This window comes from Diabrotica undecimpunctata, chromosome 5, assembly GCF_040954645.1.
Source record: "Diabrotica undecimpunctata isolate CICGRU chromosome 5, icDiaUnde3, whole genome shotgun sequence".
Taxonomy (NCBI): Eukaryota; Metazoa; Arthropoda; class Insecta; order Coleoptera; family Chrysomelidae; genus Diabrotica; species Diabrotica undecimpunctata.
In genome coordinates, this window is record NC_092807.1 from 128517084 (window position 1) to 128540773 (window position 23690).

Here is a 23690-nt window from a genome sequence, read left to right on the forward strand (position 1 = left end):
TTCTGCAATTTTAAGAACTCTGTCATTTTAACTTGACTTTCCAACCGGTCTCTTTCCCTGCATTCTAGCATTCAGTGCTTTTTTGGTAGCCTATCGTCTCCCATTCTTATCACATGTCTGGCCCGTTGTAATCTTTGTATTGTAATGAAGTCTGACAGTGGTGATTCCTTATAAAGTTGATAAAGCTGGTTGTTGTATCGACTTCTAAAGATTCCGTTTTCCCTCAGAGCTCCTAGTATTCTCCTCAGTATTTTCCTTTCGAATGTGTCGAGTTTGCTTTTGGATGTTTCTTTCAGGACCCATGCTTCACTGCCATAGCATGCTATTGGTCGAATTAACAATTAAAGGTTAAAGTACGTTTATTGACGTTTCAATTTCCACTTCGGAAATCGTTCTCAAAATAAAAACATTAGTAAATTAAACAAATTTTTGTTTTTTTTTTTTGTTACTTGGTAAAAAACTCTTCTAATAATTTAATTTTATCAGACTCATTTATATTGACAATTCAGGCATACATTGTACATTTTAAAGTAGACGACTTTAAAATGATATTGCCAATATTGTTGAGTTGCGTTCCTAGGACGACATTACTTATAAGATAGTTCATTCGATTATCACACATTAACACATGCCATGATGACAGTAAAAATCTCCTGTTAGTGATTCCCAGGTATGTAAACTTTCCAACCGCTTCAATGTCATCTTCATGTATAATGTTTTGTGGGACTGTATTTCTTCTCGTCTGTATCATTATTTTTGTTTTTTCTGTGTTAATTTCCAGACCTAGCCTTTTTGTTTTTGCGTTTTTAACTCTGCGTATGTTTCCTGTGTTCCTGTTGATGTTCTACTCATAATATTAATATCAACGGCATAAGCGGCCAGTTGAACCGTTCTGTTGGTCAGTAGGTTTCCTCGTCCAGTTTGCATTTGCCTAATTGCATACTTCAGTGCCAGGTTAAACAAAGTTGAAGCCAGCCCATCTCTCTGCGAAATTTTGAAAAGTCTGTCCGGTGGTTTTGTGTTCGTACACATGCTTGAGTTGCATCCATTATGGCTTTAATGAGTCTAATTAGCTTGTGTGGTATTACCAATTCAGCCAATATATTGTTGTTTTTTCCTTTTGACTCACTCGTATGCCTGTCTTCTTTTTCCAGTCGTCTGGTATTTTCTATTCTTGTCATATGTCTTGGATGAGCGCGTGGATGTGACTTGTTAGGTGGTCGCCACCTACCTTATACAATTCTGCTGGTATTTCGTCAACTCCCGGGGATTTATTGTTTTTCTGGGCCTTAATAGCTTCGAGAACTTCCTCTATGTTTGAGGAAGTGAGTGTTTCATAGAATTGTTTGAGGTTTATACCCCTTTTTTAGGTATTCATAAGCCCCTGTAATTTCATTGTTTTTGAAATTTTCTTCCATTGTTTCTATTTGTCCATTTTCATAGGCTCTTTTATTATTTTGTTTAACTACCAGTTACCAAATTAACTGACGTGTTTCAATTCGCTCTATTTTTCTATGTCTTTAATATTTGCCGTATTGTGTGTTTTACACATGTTGCAGTCTTGATATTCTACATGAACGTCTCACATAATATATATTGGGGTGACCGATATTAATAATTTGGAATTTTATAATAATAAGTAAGAACATTGACTTAAAAATAATTTATTTCAATATTATAATTTGTGCTTACTGGGGACTGACAAGATATACCATATCTCATATAATTAGTATACCATAAAAACAATATTTTCAGGGTTTTATTGTTAGATAAAATAAATTTCCATCAAGTAACGGTCGAATCCATCACTTAATATTTTTATACTTCGAATACTACTGCAATGCTCATTATTTCAGAATTTAACCGATGGGATTTGCCAGCAGTGTTTTCAGTATATTTTTTTGATGATCAAATGATTTTTAAACTGTATGAAATTGCTATTTTTAGTTATTAATTCTTTAATATTTTTAGCTATCGATTGTGAAGCTTCCGCTATAACTTCAGATGTCGTCCCAATCGTAGTTGGTTGCGTATTAGCCCTCCTGGTGGTTGTTGTACTGGTCGCCTATCTTGTAGGAAGACGCTATTGCCAAGCCAGAGGATATCATTCAATGTGAGTTGCAAAAACACTCCAAAGCTCGTAGATAGGGAGCGTCTTACATAACATCTCGAGCTTAACTATCTAAATTAAAACGAGAACATACTTTATTTGATGTATATTTGATTATTTAGTTAAAGTTGCTGTTATCTGTCAAATGTCACTGTGATCGGTTTTTCCTATAGTATGAACTCTTTAGTCTCGATTATTTTCGATATTTTTTGAAAGCAAAGATCTGAAACAAAATTTAATGTTAAATAGTATTTAAAATTTAGTTCGTACTGTGATACATTAAGGATGTGCTAATCTATAGTGGTATATGACAAATTGACATCTTATATTCTGAAGGAGTTGCCTAATTCTGTGAATGAAGTATGATCTCTTATGAATTTCATTCCTTTAAGCCTTGTAGAACTTTTAATTTTTGAAATTGCGAACTTATAAAAATATGCTTTTATCATTTGACTGCGTATCGAGACGTATTACAATCCCTGGGATTTACCCAGACTGGATTAAATTTTGAAACATATAAATCGTAATAATCCGTATTAACAATAGCATTCTACAGTCATAAATTACATTTATTTGTGGCAAATTAAGTTTAAGTTGTGTTTAGTTGATTTTGTCTTATCTAAAACAGAGTGATGATCTTTTCATAGATTATAAATACTTATTAACAGTAAATATTATTTGATTAGCTAAAGTAAATGTATTATCTTTTATTGCAATTCGTTTAAAAAAAATTCTTTTCTTTTCGTATTTAATATTACACTGAATTCGTGTAAAAAAAATCTGGGGGAATCACTAAAGATTTTGTAGTTTGATAGGAAATTAACAATAAGAATATAAAATGAATGAAATTGTTCTCTGTATGTTTTGATAATTATTATAAGCGTATCCACCGAATAATTAGTAATTTATTTAACAGTAAATTATGGTCATTTTATCTTGTTCAAATATGAATAATTCTTTTATTTTGCATTAATACAAAAATCATCTTGCTCTTTTTTCTGAGTTCGCGTTTTGTCAACAGGATACCAATACGGTAAACATTACTAATAAAATTAATGAATGTTTCGATTTCGCCTCTTTAAGCTAATGCGATATATGACATAATATATAGTCTTTATTCAATTTCCCAATAGACATACTTTACATAAAAAATAAAACTGAATTGCATCGAGTGTTTAGGTTAATTTAGTTTCTATTTATGATACATATACTTAGTTTTTTTCTGTTGTAAGTATGTTAATAATGAAATTTGATTGTGACTCTGTTTTATTCTGTTTTGGTGTTGGTGAATACGAATTTGTTTCTTGTTTTTTGAGCTTCTACTTGGTCCAAAGGCGTGAAAGTCGAATGGGATTTATGTTTTTTTTTTGTAGGAATGTATTACATTAGTGATTTGTACATGTTGCTCATTTGTTTAGAATATTTTCATTAAAAAAATATATATACCCTTTTTCTGTTCATCTTATTATTCATCGTTCATGTCAAGCAAATTTTCAAATATTAAGGATATATTTTACGTACAGGAAATAAAAAGTTGCCGAATTTTACTCTTTGTTTTATTGTCAATGAATATAGAGAAGATAGTGGTAAAGTTTGCCTATTTTATCTCTTTGTTCTACATACTCGTCATGTCCTTCCAGTTTAGACCTGATCTTTTTTTCTTGAATTCAAGATATCGGTTCTGTAAGACATTTTAAAAATGATTTGACAAGTTACCAAAGCTATATGTTGGTATATGCTTTCTTGTCATAGTAGCAAACTTAGGGCGTGCGGTTTTTTTAATTAGAACGTGTGGAGATATTTCTGTGTTTCATATTTAACTCTTAAGGTACTCGCGCACTTGACCGAACCGGTAGGCAACAGAATGAACCACAAGAGACTGGAATTGAAGGCCTTCGTATTTCTCGTCAAAATCGCGTCAGCTTAGTCAGACTTAAAAATTATTATTGTTAGTTTGTGCTGCGAGGAAGAGGCACAGCCAAACACGAAAAGTAAATTTATTTCCCGATTTGATCGATCGCACACACAAATTTTATCAATATCAAACAAAAATCATCATTATCAAAATAAAACATTTAGAAATTATATTCCGCCAGAATCAGTATTCACGCAGTAATGACAATCGTCTTAATAATAATGTATTTTGGGAAAGAACACATGGGGGATGATCTGTAAGACGGTCTAGAAAAAGGCGAAAAGATACAGTTTGGGAGGATTTGGAGAAAATGGGAGTGAGACGATGGGAAATACGCACAGGATCGACAAACATGGAAGTCGATAGTATTTTACATTTTTTGATTTGCTCCATTGCGGTAGCGCTCATTAGGACACCAGACAACGCACCACTACGCAATATCCGCGAAAATATTCCATTCCATTCAGTTTTCGGTGTGAATCGATGTATTAAACCGTAAAGTGCACGCTGATTCGTTCAAATACACAAAAACATTAAATTTCAGATCGTCGTGGTGCGTTCCGTTGCCGGCCGGTTCGGTCAAGTGTGCGCATAGCTTTATACTACGAGACCTTGACTGACTTCGAGATTATTTTTTATTCTTACAATAATTTTGTAATTTTATGCCGATGTTTTTTTCTTCAGTGTATTACATTGTGGATCCCTTTTATTTATCCATTTATGATTTATGTCTTTGACATCAGTATTAATTATTGATTTCTCTGTAGAAATCCCCATCGTTCTACCATTTGAGTCAATTTTCGTTTTTAGTTTGATAAAACTCTAACTGATGTCCTTCAAGTGAATAAAATAGGCAAACTGAGCAGAACAAACAGTTCGAAATTATAGTTGAACTGTTTATGTAGTTTTCATCTGATTTAATCACAAAATACATTACTTTTACACGTCCGCCGGTGATAAATAGTTAGTTTTTATTTTTAAACGTTAGATTTGTGCTCAATATTCCAGCAAAACAGGTTATATTATTAGAATTTAGTTAATATCAAAAATACGAGTTTTAAAACAGCTGATTTATTTGGTATACATTCATAGTAGTTACTTACACTTAAATAGTAGGATGGTTCTTTAAAAAAGTTAAAAAGAAAATGTATAAGCAAAAACTTATATGCAGATATGTATATGTTATGAAACAACAAAAACCGCTAACGGCTGTCAGCAAAAAAGTAAAAAAATCGAAAAATCTTTCTCGATTTGATTATTAACAAATATACCTTTTTTAATAAAACTTGTTATATAATATCTTACCCAAATTTTATGGGTTTTTCAATTGAGGTCTAAATGTATTTGCTGATAATTAACATTTTTATAGTGCCTCTAAGTTAATCCCTCTTATAACGTATTCTTGTTTTTTTATTCTTTATAACTGTAATGCTCGACTTTTTGACCTTAGCCTAGATTAGTGTGACTTTTCTATAGTATCACACTATACTTTGATAAATAAATCTAAACTGTAAATACCCGAGTACACGTTTTTAGTTCAGTCGATATGTATACATACAAGAATAGTTTAAGTTGGTTGCAATAAGTCGAAGCCTAGATTTTTAAAGATATGTCTCTGTTTATCACTAAAGTTTTGAATATACTCCAACTAAAAAAGTTATGGAAAATTCCCTAAAATTTTTAGAACGAAAAATCGGCGTTTATTGTTTATGAAAATATGGTATGAATAGTTTTAAGCGATTTTAAAAACAGCTTAAAGTAAATTATTATACAATTTTTTATTTTATCATAATAATTTTGTAGTCCAGCTCTGTTAGGAAAATTCGAAAATTTTTAATCTTTGCTACGTGTAAAATTGTAAATTGTCCTTTTTTTATATGTTGAAGTGTGAACCACTCTTCAAACCTATTTTTAAAAATAAAAAAGTCAGCTAATTAGGTGAGACTGGGAAATTTTTTAAAGAGTGCCTAATAATTTTTTTGTTTTTCAAACTTGTTTTTACTGTAAAAGTATTCATAGTTTAATATATATATTTTTTTCATAAGTATGAATAAAAAATTCTTTTTTTTATATGAAATACATTAAATCAATTAAATTTTAATACAAAGATTTTTTTCCATTAAATCGACCCAATTTGAATTTAAAAAGAAACGACTCCTCTTTAATCAACTGATTTACCAAGTTAACTGACTTTCATTATTTAATATGAGTTTGGAACGTTTTTTGTCCTTCTGTACTAAAAAAGTCAGCGATTGATATAACAAAGAGTTTTTCTCGTAGAAATTTTTTAATTTTCCGCATAGAACTGGTTTACAAAATTATTACTCAAAAATAAAAAATGTTATCGCAAAATTTGCTGTAACTTTAAATGTATTTCCGATTTTCTCTAAAGGAATTTCCAAAACGTTATTTTTACACTTTTCCGCTAATTTTCGCATGGAAAAAAGTACACCTTGATGTACTCCATTGCGAAGAAATTACTTCGTCAATTTTGAACAAAGGTTTTTGATGAAAAATTAAAAAATACGCAACAACTTTTCAGGGACATATATACGAAATCAAAATTCTGACTCGGTAAAAACAAAAGCATCAACAACTAAACGAATCCGTCTGGGCTGTTTTTTGTGGGATCTTCAATATTTTCTTTATCATTATTTTTTCCTTCATCTTACGATCCAATTGGTCAATATATATTATTTTCTTGTGAGATATTTTTTAATGTATCTGGCCGTACTGGTTTTTATTAATTTAAAAATGTATTTTGAATGATGCTGACTGTGTAATCAAATTAAATGTTTTAATAAAAACAACCGTTGGCAATAATAACTCGTAAAAATGTTGCCTGGACATCGTGTGATTTATATTACTTATAAAATTATAATTAACGCAGTTAAATATATTTAATAAAAAGGGTAGAATAACTCATTTTTAAAGAACCTATGCAAACATTCAATTAGATAGCATTAAGTAACATAATTAGTAAATAGTAGTACTGTAAAATAACTAAATCTAGGTATAATGCCTTATAATAGTAAATATGAATTATTCTCATAAACAGTACCAGGTATTCCTCGTAAAAATTTTAGTCGCCCTTAAATGACACTTAAACTAGTTGCATTATTGTGAGGAACAGTCCACATAGTACTGATAGATTTACATTTTAATCGGGAAATCGCCTGGTATGAATTGACAGGTATACAGGGTAACACATGAAACTTAGTTTCTAGAATTTTTTGTTGCTGACGTTATTTGTTGGCTTTAAAAGCTTTTTGAACCGCCCTGTATTTGCTGTGAAAGGTATAGGTCTGAAAATTATATATTGGCTGTGACAGCTGTATTTGTGTAACTTGAGCTAAAATAAATTTCCTGGGAAAATGTTTTTTGTTTTCTTTTTGTGTCCCAATTCTCCCTATTTGCGCGGCTTATGGAGTGTGAGTGTTTTAACAATATAGTAGAAGAAAATTGTAAAACGTATCAAAATCTACATGTTAATATATTGTAAACGAATCTATCTTGTGTAATGTGTCAAAAATTACTTTTGCACTTGCTTGTTCGCACTGCTTTTTACTAAACTTTTACGATATCAATTTTGTGTTTGTGCTAGCTATAAGATTTAAAGCTGTTCTCTGTACATTTTGTTGCTAGATTAATTTTACAGTGTTTTTTTTTTTCAAAAATAATCTATTAAAGTATACTGGAATACTGAAAGATAAAGAAAAACTTATGGATCACAACATCGAAGGCCTAATTAAGATAATAGGAAGAAATACCAATGGAAAATATAGTTGGAAACTTAGAGGAACAAGGAATTGTCGAAAGATAAATTACAAAAGAAAATCCAGAGCTCGGAGGAAGGAATAGTACCCATAATTGGAGCCTTGCTAACATTACATTCACAAAATAATAAAGACAACATGACAAGAGTGAACATAAATGGTGTAAAAAACTTTGCAAAATCTAGAAGATACTTTTAATTCACCAGGGTTCTTATTATGATAAGGAGAAGGATATCTAAAACAAATTGTATACGGTAAAAACTCAAGAAATGAAAGAGATAATTCTTTTTTCATCATTTACGTAAGAATCACAAAGATGTCATACGAAAATATTAATAAAAAATTAATACTCTCGTTGCTCAGTTATTCGAAAATAAAGAGCTATTATACGTGATTATGTTATACGTGAATAAATATTTTCAATTGAATATACAAAATACGACATAGAAAATGTTATATAAACGCAGAGTTCAGATGTTTTTGTTTTTCTGCAAAAAGAACGCCCGGGCACAAAAGTTCTACTTCGCTCGGTCTGACGACCGGTAATGCATATTCATTTATATCTATTTAGCAAATCCTTACTACAATGCCCGCAGAATTCCAAACGCCCTACCCTCTCTGTCGCCACAGACTTAAATGATATATTTTACTAAATCACCTTAATTTTTCTTTAAAGAAAAATTCATAGTTTTTAACTGACATTTGGTTATTCGGAAATATATCTCAAAAGCTTTGATCTGATTAATTTGTCATAAACCTGCTTAAAATCGGTAAAGAGATTATTTACTGACAGGTTGTATTCGTATGAGCTGGTTAAAGTCTGTTTCATCTTAAAGATTTGTTCTGATACCTCCCTAGCTGGTTTAAAACCTGCCTTCTACTCCCCTATCAGCCTATGCAGCTTTCCGCTTATTATTTATTTATATCCCTTATTACTAGTCCCAATATTTTGTATACTGTGTCCTGCAAAGCTATATCCCTATAATTTCTACATTCTGTAATATCATTTTTCTAATAAATTGGGCATAGAATATCTTCTTTCCACTATTTTGGAATTTGTTTTTTAGCCCACACTAGTATCGACATTGCTACTTCTTAATTTGGACCTTTCTCCACCTTAATCTGGTGTAATACCAAAAATTTCTGCATTTGTTGGTATTTGCTATCCATCGTACTGTTCGTTTAATTTCTGATTGATTTCTGATGTTCTAGTTGTGTTCTTTTGCATTTAATGCATTTAATGCTTTGAAAAAATCTGGTCCACATTTCCAACTTGTCATATATTGCTACTAATAATTGCTCTTAGCAAGCAATTGTCCTAGTTAAGTGCTTTTGGCTTACACAGCCATCTTATGGGCATGGTTTGACTTACGTCAAATTTTTAAAAATACTACTACAAAAAAGTGATCCTTCGTTCAAAATGGGGAACAAATTTTTTTCATCAAATTTTAAAAAAAAAGTTTTCAAAAGTCATTAAGACAGTACAAAAAAGACACATTAACAGTTTGTTTATGGTACGGGTGCAAGCAATAGACTTATATATTAACGCTAGTGATTTTGCCGGTCACCATGCGACTGGAGATCCAATCAATTGCCATCTACAGTCATTCCACTAAATTTTTTCTCACTTCCTCCTATTTAAGGCTAGGACGTAAACAAAATGATATTTTAGTCCATTGTACAACTTTCGTTACAAATAAGTCAGTTTTGGAGAATAACTGAACTTTTGCGTAAAGTATATACAATAGCACTAAAGGCCATAGAGGCCCATGGCTTAGAAAGTTTGTTCTTTCTTCATTTTCGCTTTCCTTTATGTACTGAGATCTTCTCTGGCTCGATATGTGATTTTTCTCCATTCCTTCTTGTTATTCATTTTTCTTTTCTGGCCTTCTAGTCCAATTTCTTCCATATCTTTTTCTACCTCCTGATTCCATCTATTTTTTTGGCCTTCCTTTTCTCTTTTTTAAAGTTATAGTGTAGTTCAGTACCCTTTTTGGAGTCCTCGTGTTTGGCATCCTTTCTAGGTGACCTCGCCATCTTAGTCTCTGTGCCTTTATGACTCCTATTATGTTAGGTTGATTATATAATTTCTTTAACTCATCATTTGATCTTCTTATCCATAAACCGTCCCTTATTATTCCTCCATATATCTTCCTCAGGATTTTCCTTTCCCATATCTCCAGTAAATTTTGTTCATTTTTTGTCATTGTCTATGTCTCACTGCAGTACGTTACTATTGGTTGTATAACTGTATTTTTGCCTTTCTTGATAAAAACTTGCTTTTCAACATTCCACTAAGAGCATGTACACTTCTATTGCCTGCCATTATTCTAGCTTGTATTTCTTCTTTTTGCGTAAAGTAGTCTTATGAAATCGATCTAACGTACAAAAACCAGCGTAATTCTAGTTTGTCAATTCATTTGTTGGGAAAGTTTGAGCTTCGTATTATATTTTTTACCGATCACCAAATTCATAGCTAATATTTTAGGATCAACAAACTTTCAAAAGATTTAAAAATTAAATTTATAAAATAATAAACTTGCATGAAATAGCCGGTCTTTTCACCTTATTGTGTCAGGGTAAACGTTATTTATTTGATGTAATCATTTGTAATTTATATTTAACGCTGGACTGAAATTTTCCAGTGAAATATCTAGTTAATAATATATTTCTTCTGTTGGCAACAGTGAAAGTGGCATCTCAAAATCGCACAAAAATAGCTCTGATGTAAACAGGCTACGCAAGAGATATGCCATGCAAGACGGACTTGAATGGTCTAGATGTAAAGCCTTAAAAGAATAATCTGTGAATTGATGAAAATGATTATGACACTGAAAATGTTAATTTCCTAATTATGACACCTTGTCAGTTAAAAAAAGCATTTAAAGGCCAGTATAATTCAGTTCCAATCAGTTTGGACTCGGGTCTATCCAGATCGATAGGTGCTTTAATGTGTTTCTTGTTCTTTTTTTAATGACTTGAAAACTTTTTAAGTTTTTTTAAATTTCGATGATAAAAAAGTTATTATATTGTAGTATAGCGCTGAAGTTGACTTTGGAAACCAAAAGCGCTCAGCTAGGAATTAAATGCTTTACACACTCTTAAAGCACTTCCTTTTAATTAATTCATTTGTTCACAGTGTGTATAAAACATATTAGTATTTTGTTATCAAATGATTTTTTACCTGAAATTTATTTTTGACCATATAACTTCTTGCTGTCAATACCATTAATATTCATGTGATTTATTCTTGTTTATATTTTTCGTTTTATATAATTTTGGTTCGCTCTTCTATTGCCTCACAACAATCGTCATCAAAGCTTTGTGCCTTGTTAAGTTATTTATTCAGTTGCCAATTGGGCTGTATTCAGTATTAGATGATTTATTTTCATCCCCCTGTCTTATATCGATGTTGAGTTGCTAGTCTGAGATTGCTATTTGCTTTCTAAATGTATTTCTTATTTCCTTTTTTTATAGTTATCCCAATATACCATTATATCTCTTGCTAACATTTCTTTTTGGTCTATGTTTTGAAGTAATCGTTTGTTCCATATTTACCCTGAATAAGAAGTGGTTCGAATTTGCATCTGTCCTTCTGCAACTGCGTCTGTATTTTATAGACCTCATGCGGTTGGCTTCTAATAGTATGTGGTCATTCTGACCACCGGTCAATCCGAGAACACTCAAGTACGTTTATGCATTTATTTGTGATTGAGATATGTACTCATGATTCGTATACTATATTCTAGAGCAAATTTTATTAATATTCTTCCTTTGATACATGTTGCTTTAAATGAATGGATTCTTTGCATTTGCTTAATAACTGTTTAATTAAGCGAAACTATGTCTGTATAAGTATATCATATATTATTTATAGACATATATATATATATATATATATATATATATATATATATATATATATATATATATATATATATATACATATATATATTTGGAATTTATTTTACGGAACATAGACTTTTTAATACAACAACTCAGATTCCCAGATTTGCAATTAACCAGTGTAAATTTCAATATAACGTCGCGATGTTTTATAATTAATATGTTTGTTCCACTGGATTGTTGCTCTTTCGCGATTTGTAGCAGCGCATTTGGCACGCATACACCGACAGTCATGTTCCGTCTACCGATATTTTCGTGAAACTCCGTTTGGAATATTCGTAATTCTATATTTTTGTGCAGATAATAATGTTTTATTAACAACAATTTTTGTGTTCATTAGGTATTATTTGAATTGGTTAATTTATACTTTAACACATTTATTATTCCAAATATTGTTTATAATTTAAAATTTAAAAGGGTGTATATTATGATATATCGAAATCTACCGATTTTTGCCGAAAGTATCTACCGATTGAGCAACAGTCCCAAGAAACATCACTGGCCGAGCAAATTAAATACCTTTGTTTCTCATTATAATGTAAAATGTATTGTAAAAAGTACAAATTTCAAAATGCTGTTTTGGGGGCAACTCGTACCGTGACATAAATTTATTTAGTTGTGCCTATGAAGATAGGCCAATACAGACACAATCAACTATTAGTCGTATTATTAAAAAATTTGAATCGTTTGGTTGTGTATAAAACTGTCGAAAATGTACGGATCTACCACGAGAGAAAGTAATCAACGAAGTTCGGCAAAATAGCGAAATTGATGTTTGTAGTGTTGCTGAAACTAGTGTTTTCAAGCAAAACACTTGTTGAAGAAGTTGTCATGAATGATAGGACTGTCAGGAATATTTTGAAACGAAATGGTTACCGCTGTTTTAAAGTTTCAACTACTCAAGAGTTATTAGCCGACGACAATTTCAAACGCATGTAATTTTGTGTACTCATGATGAATAAACAAAATGAAAATGAACATTTTTTAAAAAACATTTTGTTTACCGATGAATCGACATTTTCGTTACATAGGAATCATAATCCTGTCTACGATATTGGTCTCGGCATAATAAACACTTGAGTATTCCAGTCCGAATACAATATCCCCAGAAACTCAATGTTTGGACAGGTATTTTGGAGGAATATATCGTCGGTCCATTTTTTATTGATGGAAATTTAACGGGCAATAAATATTTAGAATTGTTGCAAAATCAAATTATTCCAGCAGTTCAATTACTTCCTATCAACTTTGACGATATTTGGTTTCAGCAAGACGGCTGTCCTGCTCGCAATACACGAGCAGTTCAAAATTATTTACGAACCATTTTTGGAAATAAATTAACTTCTTCCCGTGGTACGATCAGATGGCCTCCCAGATCACCAGACTTATCCCTAAATGATTTTTTTCTTTGGGGATATTTGAAAGCAAGTGTTTATCGACATGGTTTTAAAAGGGCCCGAAATTTAGCGGAATTAAGGGACAAAATAATTCATCTTTGTGGAAGCATTAGACAGGAACTGTCCAGGGATATGAGAGTATCTCTGTACAACAGTTTTGGTTTTGGCTCTGCAGAAAGAGGTGGAATATTTGAACCTCTATTAAATAATATTTTTAATTCCATATCTACGTAAAATTGTACGGTTTTGGTAAATTGACATGCACTCTACCTGTCTTCCGTTTTTACACTGGCGTCTAGATCTAATTATACAATGATCGTTTGCGTTTGGTAAGGTGCGCTGCAGTAGTAGAATATCTACTGGAGAGGGAGTCCAGTCGAACAAATGAATTAATTATAAAACATCGCGACGTTATATTGATATTTACACTGGGTAATTGCAAATCAGGGAATCTGAGTTATTGTATTAAAAAGCCTATGTTTCGTAAAATAAATTCCAAATTTGTACATATATATTATTAACGTTGAATTAGAAGATAGATTAATTATTTATGGAATTTGGTACATTTTGCTTAATCTTCTTCATTTTTATTTTGTGTGATCTAGCTACTAATATTTTTCAGGTTTGCCGAAACTAAAAGAGAATCGGATTATATTCCTATGAAAAATTTATCATGTTTTAATTAATTAATGTTTTTCATTATTTTAAAGTTACAACACGTCCACATACTCAAAGCAGGGTACATCCAAAATACCGATAAAATTGTTACCTCCATTTTATCATATACCTCCATCATATTTATACTGTAACACCAACTTTTCTTTTACACAATGATTGGATTTTGGTACCGAAATCACAGAAATATTCGATTTGACAAAAAAAAAATCAAGATTTGGAAAAAATTGTCTATAGTTTTTAATATTGTATGGATTGTACTTAAATATTATTAGAATTTCACGTTACATAATAATACAAAAACAAAATCTCTTAACTAAACTGTGTTGTTGAAGACAAACACATATAAAATACTTATATAAAGAGTAGCTTAACAATAGTGTCTTTGTCTGGAGGTTGATATTATGAGAATGAATGAATCTATCCGTCACTACAAGTAAATGAAGTCAAATGAACATTTGCGAGTCTGTATTAAAAGAAAAACTATTGCTTGCAAGTCTTTTTTTTTATTTCTTATAAATTTCTACTACATGATTGACTTCTCAAAAGAGTCCACTCTGATATTTGGCAATATTGTGAAAAAGCTGAAACTAATCGATTTTTATTCGAAAGGGGACAGTTGTAAAAGTGTTACACTTCTTAAAAACCAAACATAACGCATATGTTTGGCTATTGTCAATTTCAAATTCTTTTCGTCACGTCAAAACCTACATTATAACGAGATTTGTGATAGATAGGAAACTTTATTAAATGTAAAGTAAAATGAACTAGATGTTAAATTAATAAATTCATAATTAAAAACAGTATACTCGGCTAAATCAGCTATAATTATGTAATTAAAAGTTCAAAATGATATATTTTAGAAAAGTACACTCCTGGAATATCAAAGGTAACACTTTAGCTTACATCCAAAACTTTCTAAAACAAAGAACTTTTCAAACAAAAGCCAATAAGAATGATACTCCTCAGTGGTATGTAATGTCCTACATTATTTTTAGTTGTCATTAATGACATAATAAAAGATATACCCACACCACTATAAGCTTGCTTATATGCCGACGATCTAATAATCTTTATCAAAGGAACAAACTTCACATATATATATATATATATATATATATATATATATATATATATATATATATATATATATATATATATATATATATATATATATATATATATATATATATATATATATATATATATATATATATATATGTTCGGAAAGATTTCCGCGGTTAGTACAATTAAACTTAGAGCTAAGATTAATATTATTATAAAAATTAATATTAAACTCACCAGTCTTCCGGGTTGAACCGCGTCGATATCCATTTTGCCGAGCTTTCGACATCCTCTCTGATGTCTTCTTCAGGGCTTCCGAGGTCTCAGTCTCCCGAGCCCCCAGACACTACTACACTCACTAGTCACTTCTAGTTCACTCACTAGTTCACTACTACGACTGGGACCAGGGGACGGTTCATTTATACCGTCGATGGTGACGTGGCCTAGGTGGGGGTTAGGGTGGGGATTGGCGCGAGAGTTGGCGCGAACATTTCCGACAGTGGGATTTTGATTCGAAGATGGAGGGGGCGATATTTTGTTTATGAGAGGTCTCCATGTAGAAGGTAACCGTATGGCGTCATCTCTTTTATTAAGGCAATTTGGTCTTTTTTCTATTTCTATGGCTTCTCGGATAATTCTTGGTTTATAAAAGCGGATGGGGGCTATGGTTCTGGAGTTTTCGAAATCAATTTTGTGACCTGTATGAAGATGGTGTTGACCGAGAGCTGAAATTGAATCGGAATTGCGAACAGAAATGGAATGTTCATAAATCCTATTTTGAATTCTACGATTTGTTTGGCCTATATAGGATCGGGGACAGTCTGCACAAGGAATTTCATAAACTCCGTGCTGTTCGTTTGGAATATTGTCTTTGATTGATCGAACAAGAGATGAAAGTTTTTGTTGGGGGGTAAATATTGTTTTTATTCCTCTTGGTTTAAGAATTTTGTCGATTTTGTCAGTGACACCTTTGATGTAAGGAAGAAACGCTTTCGTATGATAAGGGTCTGAGTCTTTGGATTGAGATTGAGTGGGAGATTGATGTCTGTGGATGCTCCTATTGATGTGATTTTCGCGGTAGCCATTTTGGATGAGGGCTTGTTTTAAACAAGAAAGCTCAGCGGATCTACTTGCATCATCGGAAAGGCGTATTGATCTGGATACAAGAGTATTAATGACTGAATTAATTTGTGAAGGTGCGTGGTGAGAGTTGGCATGCAAGTAACGATTGGTATGTGTGGGTTTTCGATAGACAGAGTAATGAAAACCTTGGGATTGGTGTTTCTTTATGAAAACATCGAGAAACGGCAGGGATGAATCAGTTTCTACCTCCATCGTGAACTGGATACTAGGATGTATACCATTCAGATGGGTTTGGAAAGACACCAAAGCATCCCTGCCATGGGGCCAAATGACGAATGTATCGTCAACATATCTGAAACTTGTCTGCTCTCACTCATTTCTGCCATTGCCACTCAAGCTTTAGCAAAAGGTTTCAATTACTCTGTTACTCCAAGTCACATTCCAATTGAGACAATCATCTGTCAAACTGAAGAAGCCATCTCCAGTTTATCTTCCGAAGATGCTGAAATAACCAGACAAGACATCTCTAGAGTTCTTAGAAACTCAAAGCCTCCTGCTCAGAACATTAGCCAATCCGAGAAAAAAGCCCTGAAAGAACTTCGGTCAAATCCAGATCTAGTCATTCTTCCCGCCGATAAAGGAAACGCCACCGTCATCCTAAACACTTCTTCTTACATCAATAAACTTTCAAATCTCGTTAACACTCCAGACTACAAACCAATTCCTAATAATCCAACAACCTATCTGGAGAAAACAACAAAAGCCATTATCAATAAAACCTCTCTTCCTGTTGACATCAAAAAATCTCTAATTCCTCGTGAAAAGTCTTCAAGAACACCCCGAATATATGGCCTCCCCAAAATTCACAAACCCGATATTCCTCTACGTCCCATTGTCAGTGCATACAACTGCCCTACACAACCATTGGCCAAGTATTTGGCCAAAACTCTACAACCTTTCGCCGAAAATGCTTCATCCTTCGTCAAAAACTCTTTTCATTTCATCGAACTTCTTAAACAATACCCTATATCACCGTCAGACATTCTAGTAAGTTTCGATATTGTCTCACTTTTTACAAACATTCCTATAGATGAAACTCTAAACATTCTGAAAACTAAGTACAGTATCCAACAAGACCACTTATCTCTCATTAAACATTGTATGTCCAACACCTATTTCATCTTCCAAAATCAATTCTACAGACAAATAAATGGTGCCCCAATGGGCTCCCCTCTATCTCCAGTGATTGCCAATATCTTTATGGAAGACTTCGAGACCCGAGCACTATCCACATCAATGCTCAAACCCACATGTTGGCTACGATATGTTGACGATACATTCGTCATTTGGCCCCATGGCAGGGATGCTTTGGTGTCTTTCCAAACCCATCTGAATGGTATACATCCTAGTATCCAGTTCACGATGGAGGTAGAAACTGATTCATCCCTGCCGTTTCTCGATGTTTTCATAAAGAAACACCAATCCCAAGGTTTTCATTACTCTGTCTATCGAAAACCCACACATACCAATCGTTACTTGCATGCCAACTCTCACCACGCACCTTCACAAATTAATTCAGTCATTAATACTCTTGTATCCAGATCAATACGCCTTTCCGATGATGCAAGTAGATCCGCTGAGCTTTCTTGTTTAAAACAAGCCCTCATCAAAAATGGCTACCGCGAAAATCACATCAATAGGAGCATCCACAGACATCAATCTCCCACTCAATCTCAATCCAAAGACTCAGACCCTTATCATACGAAAGCGTTTCTTCCTTACATCAAAGGTGTCACTGACAAAATCGACAAAATTCTTAAACCAAGAGGAATAAAAACAATATTTACCCCCCAACAAAAACTTTCATCTCTTGTTCGATCAATCAAAGACAATATTCCAAACGAACAGCACGGAGTTTATGAAATTCCTTGTGCAGACTGTCCCCGATCCTATATAGGCCAAACAAATCGTAGAATTCAAAATAGGATTTATGAACATTCCATTTCTGTTCGCAATTCCGATTCAATTTCAGCTCTCGGTCAACACCATCTTCATACAGGTCACAAAATTGATTTCGAAAACTCCAGAACCATAGCCCCCATCCGCTTTTATAAACCAAGAATTATCCGAGAAGCCATAGAAATAGAAAAAAGACCAAATTGCCTTAATAAAAGAGATGACGCCATACGGTTACCTTCTACATGGAGACCTCTCATAAACAAAATATCGCCCCCTCCATCTTCGAATCAAAATCCCACTGTCGGAAATGTTCGCGCCAACTCTCGCGCCAATCCCCACCCTAACCCCCACCTAGGCCACGTCACCATCGACGGTATAAATGAACCGTCCCCTGGTCCCAGTCGTAGTAGTGAACTAGTGAGTGAACTAGAAGTGACTAGTGAGTGTAGTAGTGTCTGGGGGCTCGGGAGACTGAGACCTCGGAAGCCCTGAAGAAGACATCAGAGAGGATGTCGAAAGCTCGGCAAAATGGATATCGACGCGGTTCAACCCGGAAGACTGGTGAGTTTAATATTAATTTTTATAATAATATTAATCTTAGCTCTAAGTTTAATATATATATATATATATATATATATATATATATATATATATATATATATATATATATATATATATATATATATATATATATATATATATATATATATCCTCAATTCTGTAGGCATTCCTTAAACAATTAAAAATATGGTCCCTAAACACTTCAGGACTGAAGAGAGTTCAAAATTACGACGAACAGTTTGAGTATTTTAGGGATTACTAGAATACACTCATGCACTATTTGTCGTCTTAGTTCTGCCAATGAAGCAGGAATGGTATTATAAATATTGTTTTTTAAATAACGTCAAAGGAAGAAGTCCTATATAAGAAATATACAGTTATATCTGTCAACATTCTACCAACTGTGTCCTCTAATAATTCCAAATATGATATTCTGTTCAAATTTTGTTACAAAAAGAATGGCAAAAAAATACTATCCCCATAAATTCTTGTCCATACGTTTAATTTCAATGGCTGTTGGATATGTGAGTCTCATGAGCCCAATAACTAATTGTGTCCATTTACAGTACAATTTAAAAAGAAAGAACATTAATCCAGTAAACAAATATTAAATAGAAAGTGTGGATTACTATTCTCAGTTATAATCTCTAACTTACATCTGAGCAGATGTAAGTTAGTTGTTGAGAACAACACCATAGAACAGGTGATGCAATTCAGATATCTGGGCATAGATATATCAAGCACACACGACCCAGTAAAGGACCTAAGGAGTCAGATCAACAAAGCATCCGCATTCTCGGGATGTCTGCGGGAGCTAGTCTGGTCAAATCCGTATATGCGCACAGATAGTAAAATTAGAATCTACAAGACTTGCATACGACCGATCATGACATATGGCATAGAAGTGCCCGAAGATACCAACAAAACGAAACAAATGGTAAGTATTGCCGAAATGAAAACCCTAAGAACAATAGTGGGCAAAACAAGAAGATACAGGGTGAGAAATACATACGTCAGAGAGCAGTGCAAAATTCAAGATATTGTAAGATGGGGAAGGCAGCGTAAGAGGGTGTGGTGCAATCACAATCATGTAAGACGAATGGATGAGAATAGACTCCCAAAAATTGCCCTAGAAAACAACCCGCCCGGTTCAAGACCTCCCGGAAGACCACCTAAAATATGGAGGGATAGTTGGCAATCTACCTCCCAGGAAATTAACCAGAAGCAGCCTCAGAATTAAACAGATCGAAAGATCTCCAAGAAGTAGAAGAAGTTATAATCTCAGAAAACGTGATTCTTGAGTTATTTTTTTCGTATTTGAAGTAGGTCCCAAATTAACATGACCTAAAATATGCTACTTCTTTCGCTCCAGTTTTAACACGTTTTTCACTATCACGATCAGCTGTGATCGTGTTTCATGAAATTTTTTAACTAGTTTTAATACGTTTGAGTGAGTTTGACAAGCAAGCAGCTTGTCTTCGTGAAATTAATTAAATAATTTCGCTGTTGCTCTCCTTGCACACTTTCCATTTTCAAAATAATATGGAAATAATTTTAACGTCTTATGCGATAGAAAAAACCATTTCGAACGAATTGAAAAATACTTATTATCGCTGTTAAAGCTACCAATAACAGTTCATATAACGAAACTTTTTGCAAATTTCCTTTAATGTAGTTTTTGACGTAGCTACATAAGGGAAAAAATGTCATTAACAGTAGCAAAACATAGGTGTTTCCCACTGTTAATTGGCACTTGTAACATTGACACATTTTCACAAGAACATAGTTAACATGAAAAGAAAAATCAGAGATGCTCGAATTCTCGTGCCACACATGATCTATTCCCTTTTTAAAATGAAGGGTTTGTAGTACTGGAAGGGAGGGGGTTGACAAATGACAAATGTCTATATCGTTAAAATATGGCCACTTTGGAATAAAAATTAACTTGTTTCAGCATTTTCACAAAATTCATTGATTATCAAATATCAAGGTGTGCTCTTTTGAGAGGTCAACCCAGTCTACCTAATCTAGGATGTTATAGTCTTTTATTTTAAATTTATTTTTTGTTCTATCATTATTCGTATTCTTTCGTCAATCTGCATTTCAATTATGCTTATTGAAGCGACTCTGCTGTACAATAAACTTAAAGACTATTGTTTTTCTTATTGGTATATAAAATTTGAGATAAATATTTTATTAAAATTAAGTTTATAAAAAACACTAAAGCTTCGAAGTTTAACAAAATGCCAATACAATTTTCTCCTCAAGTAAAATATGTCAAGGACTTCCCATTTGTGATGGATAGTGAAGCGATAGGGAAGACACCAAAGTTAGATTAACTCTTATTTCGTCGGCGTTGACATTTTCAAAGTTATTGAATAAATGTTGGTTTTCTGGAATTTGATGTCCCCTATCACGTCTGTATTGTGTTGGCTTAATCTCCACTGAATCTCTGATGGGTTTTTTTCGGATTCTTCCTGTGTGAAGGATTTAGATATTTACAGGGTCAAGATATGAGTCAAATGACATTCGTCCTCAATTAACAGATTGCCGTTCTTCCGAAATGTTTATCTTTTAATAACCTCTATCTTTAACGTTCAAATGATGAAATCTAAACGTAAAAAATATATATAGCCAATTTTACTATTAAAAGTTAAATATTGATATAACTTACAATAATTATTGTATTATGTAAATAAACACGTTTAGGTCATTTTATTTGCAGTTTACACACGGGTAATATATTAAAAGTGCTAATAATTTTGCTGATCTATGACACTAGCTGTCGCTCTTCCGAACTTGCACATTGCGAATAGGTTATGTTCATTGCCCTGAACTCATATTTAACCAAAAAATTATACCTATTAAAAGCAAGGTGATTATTTCAAACGATGTCAGAAATTGAAATAAGCTATCTACATAACCTCAGAAGCGCCATTTTAACTATTTTATTTTAAAAAATTTGGCCAGTAAATAAATCCAAATATTACATAATTTTTGTAGATTAGTGTCCTTAAGAGTTTTTTCGATTATCTCGGAAACTGCTCACTAGAAAAGTTGGAAAATATGGCTTAATGAATCAGTTAATTAAGAACTTTTATTTGACACATGGTATAAGGTATACTGTGGTATGGTGATAATATTCTGGTATAACAAGAATGGTCGCTTGTACTTTGATTTGCTTATTGACGATTTATTGATTATTTATTGATTATTCCTGCTTAGAAGTATGAATTGCTACTAGTTAAGACAACTGCTTATTAATTTTAAATTAGACTTAAATGTTAACGGTTAAAAAGTATTTTTTTTAAAATAGATCACGACTGATATTTTGAAATATTTTACACACAAGTGCTTATCTGCAACATACTGAGGTTTATGCAGTAAATATTAATTTTAGATATTTTTTATTATAAAGAAAAACTCGTCTTAATCTTGTCTATACAAAAAATACGCTACAGGTATTGAACTAGTTACTATACATAGTGTTTTAGTACGATCAAATAAAATTCCAGTACACGTAAATCATAATGAAATTGTTGAAGGATTGTCATATTTTATTCACAAATGACTTTTTAACTATAATTATATTCGCCTTATATTATACGTATAATAAATAGACCCCGCAGCCTTCTATACTTGATATATAATCGGTTGTCGTAAAGACCTGCTTGAAGGTGTAATATTTACTACAACACTGTCGTGCTCATTTATTTTTAATGACTTTATTTTTCATTGTCCAAAGGAAATCTATGAAAAAAAAATAGTTATAAAAATTATATTTGTGATGATAAATGATTTTAACAAAAAACAAAACATTTAATTGAAATTGGTAAGTATTCAGTAAAATGTATTTACCCCTCCATCACTCACACATCAAAAAATTACGCCATCTAACGATTTTCGATTTTATCTAACATATGGGTATAGGTAAATGAGTGATTAGTACTTATTGGTTAAGTTTATTGGCTATTAACTCACAAAAAACGATAAACTTATATTTTTTTAAAACAAAACTGCAAAAAAATTTCTTTCCCTTCTAGGCAGTGGTGGCGAGTAAAATTTGTTAAACCAGTGTGCTCTATACATATCGGCAACTTACAGTTAGTACAATAATGTTGGGTAAACCTATTCTTCCTTACAGGGCAAAAAGAACATCTTGGTTTTATAGTTGAAGTTGCCCCTTGAGAAACTGATGGCTTTTCTCCGGTTATATTTCGGATCCTGAGTCTCAACTGAAAAGGCAGATGTGGGATATTGGAACGTCGTTGAAGATGGGACATTAAAAGTTGCTTGCCAAGCTCCACAATGTAGCTTCTTCGAGATGTTACAATATTAGTGTTATTGTTGTAAATTATTTGGCGGTTTATAGTTGAAATATTTAGTAGGCTGAAAAAACAGTAAACGGCCAGCAATTGCTAAATCGAGTCACCGAGTATTCTGCCTTCATTTTATCAACAAAATCCATTCCGCCTTTTGTGAGGTTGTAATCAGTAATAGTCTTTGACTTCAGGGTATGGTCTTGGGTGTTTTCATCAATGAAACCATCGCTGTTAGTGTTGAAAGTAGTAGTACATTCTTATTTTTTTTGGCACATATGATACACGTACACACTTGTTTCCATCTTCACCATATGCAAACATGCTACTACATAAAAGTCTTTCTTTTACGTTGGTCAACTTGGGGGAATTTGTTTATTTTTACGCAAAGTACCTATCGTTGTCAAGCAATGATCGTTCAATAAAGAGTTGGCTAAGGATACAGAGGAAAAGTTATTATCCGTAGTTACATTTCGACCGGTTTAACTGGGGTAAATTTCGAGATTTTGTGTGAAAAATGTTCTAGCATCCACCAAAACATAAATCTTGATTCCGTATTTCGCTGGCTTATTGGCTATATACTGCCTAAATTTGCACCGACCACGGAACACTTCCAACATTACATCTATGGTCACATAGAATCCAGGAGTGTATGCAGATAAACAGTTAGTGACAAGCATTTCATGTATTTCTCGACTGAGAAGTCAAATCTAACAGCTTGAATCATTTGGTGAAATCTTTTCTTGGACATAGTAGCTGCAAAAATATCTGGAGCTGTGTCATCTAATTTCCAGAGTTCATCAGTATTCTTTACCCCAGCAAGAAACAAAAGTTCGATAAATGCTTGCATTTCCTCGTAGTCGACAACAGGACAATGCCTAGGGCGAGTATAAAACACTCTCATTATATCCAGTTTTTTTTTTA

The 23690-nt window shown here is 32.7% G+C and overlaps 1 protein-coding gene across 2 annotated transcripts in view; it reads left to right on the forward strand.

Annotated features, from left to right (window-relative positions):
• The window catches only part of LOC140441785 (lysosome-associated membrane glycoprotein 1-like), a 79652-nt gene that overhangs the window by 39952 nt on the left and 16010 nt on the right, over positions 1-23690 (forward strand). The window contains exons 4-5 of one of the 2 annotated variants that reach the window (XM_072532701.1): positions 1972-2113; positions 13727-13805. In XM_072532701.1, the coding sequence (XP_072388802.1) occupies positions 1972-2113; positions 13727-13790 (206 nt within the window). In that variant the 3' untranslated portion in view covers positions 13791-13805. Of the gene's footprint in view, positions 1-1971; positions 2114-13726; positions 13806-23690 lie in introns of those variants that run through there. The other variant, XM_072532702.1, reaches the window with a different exon arrangement.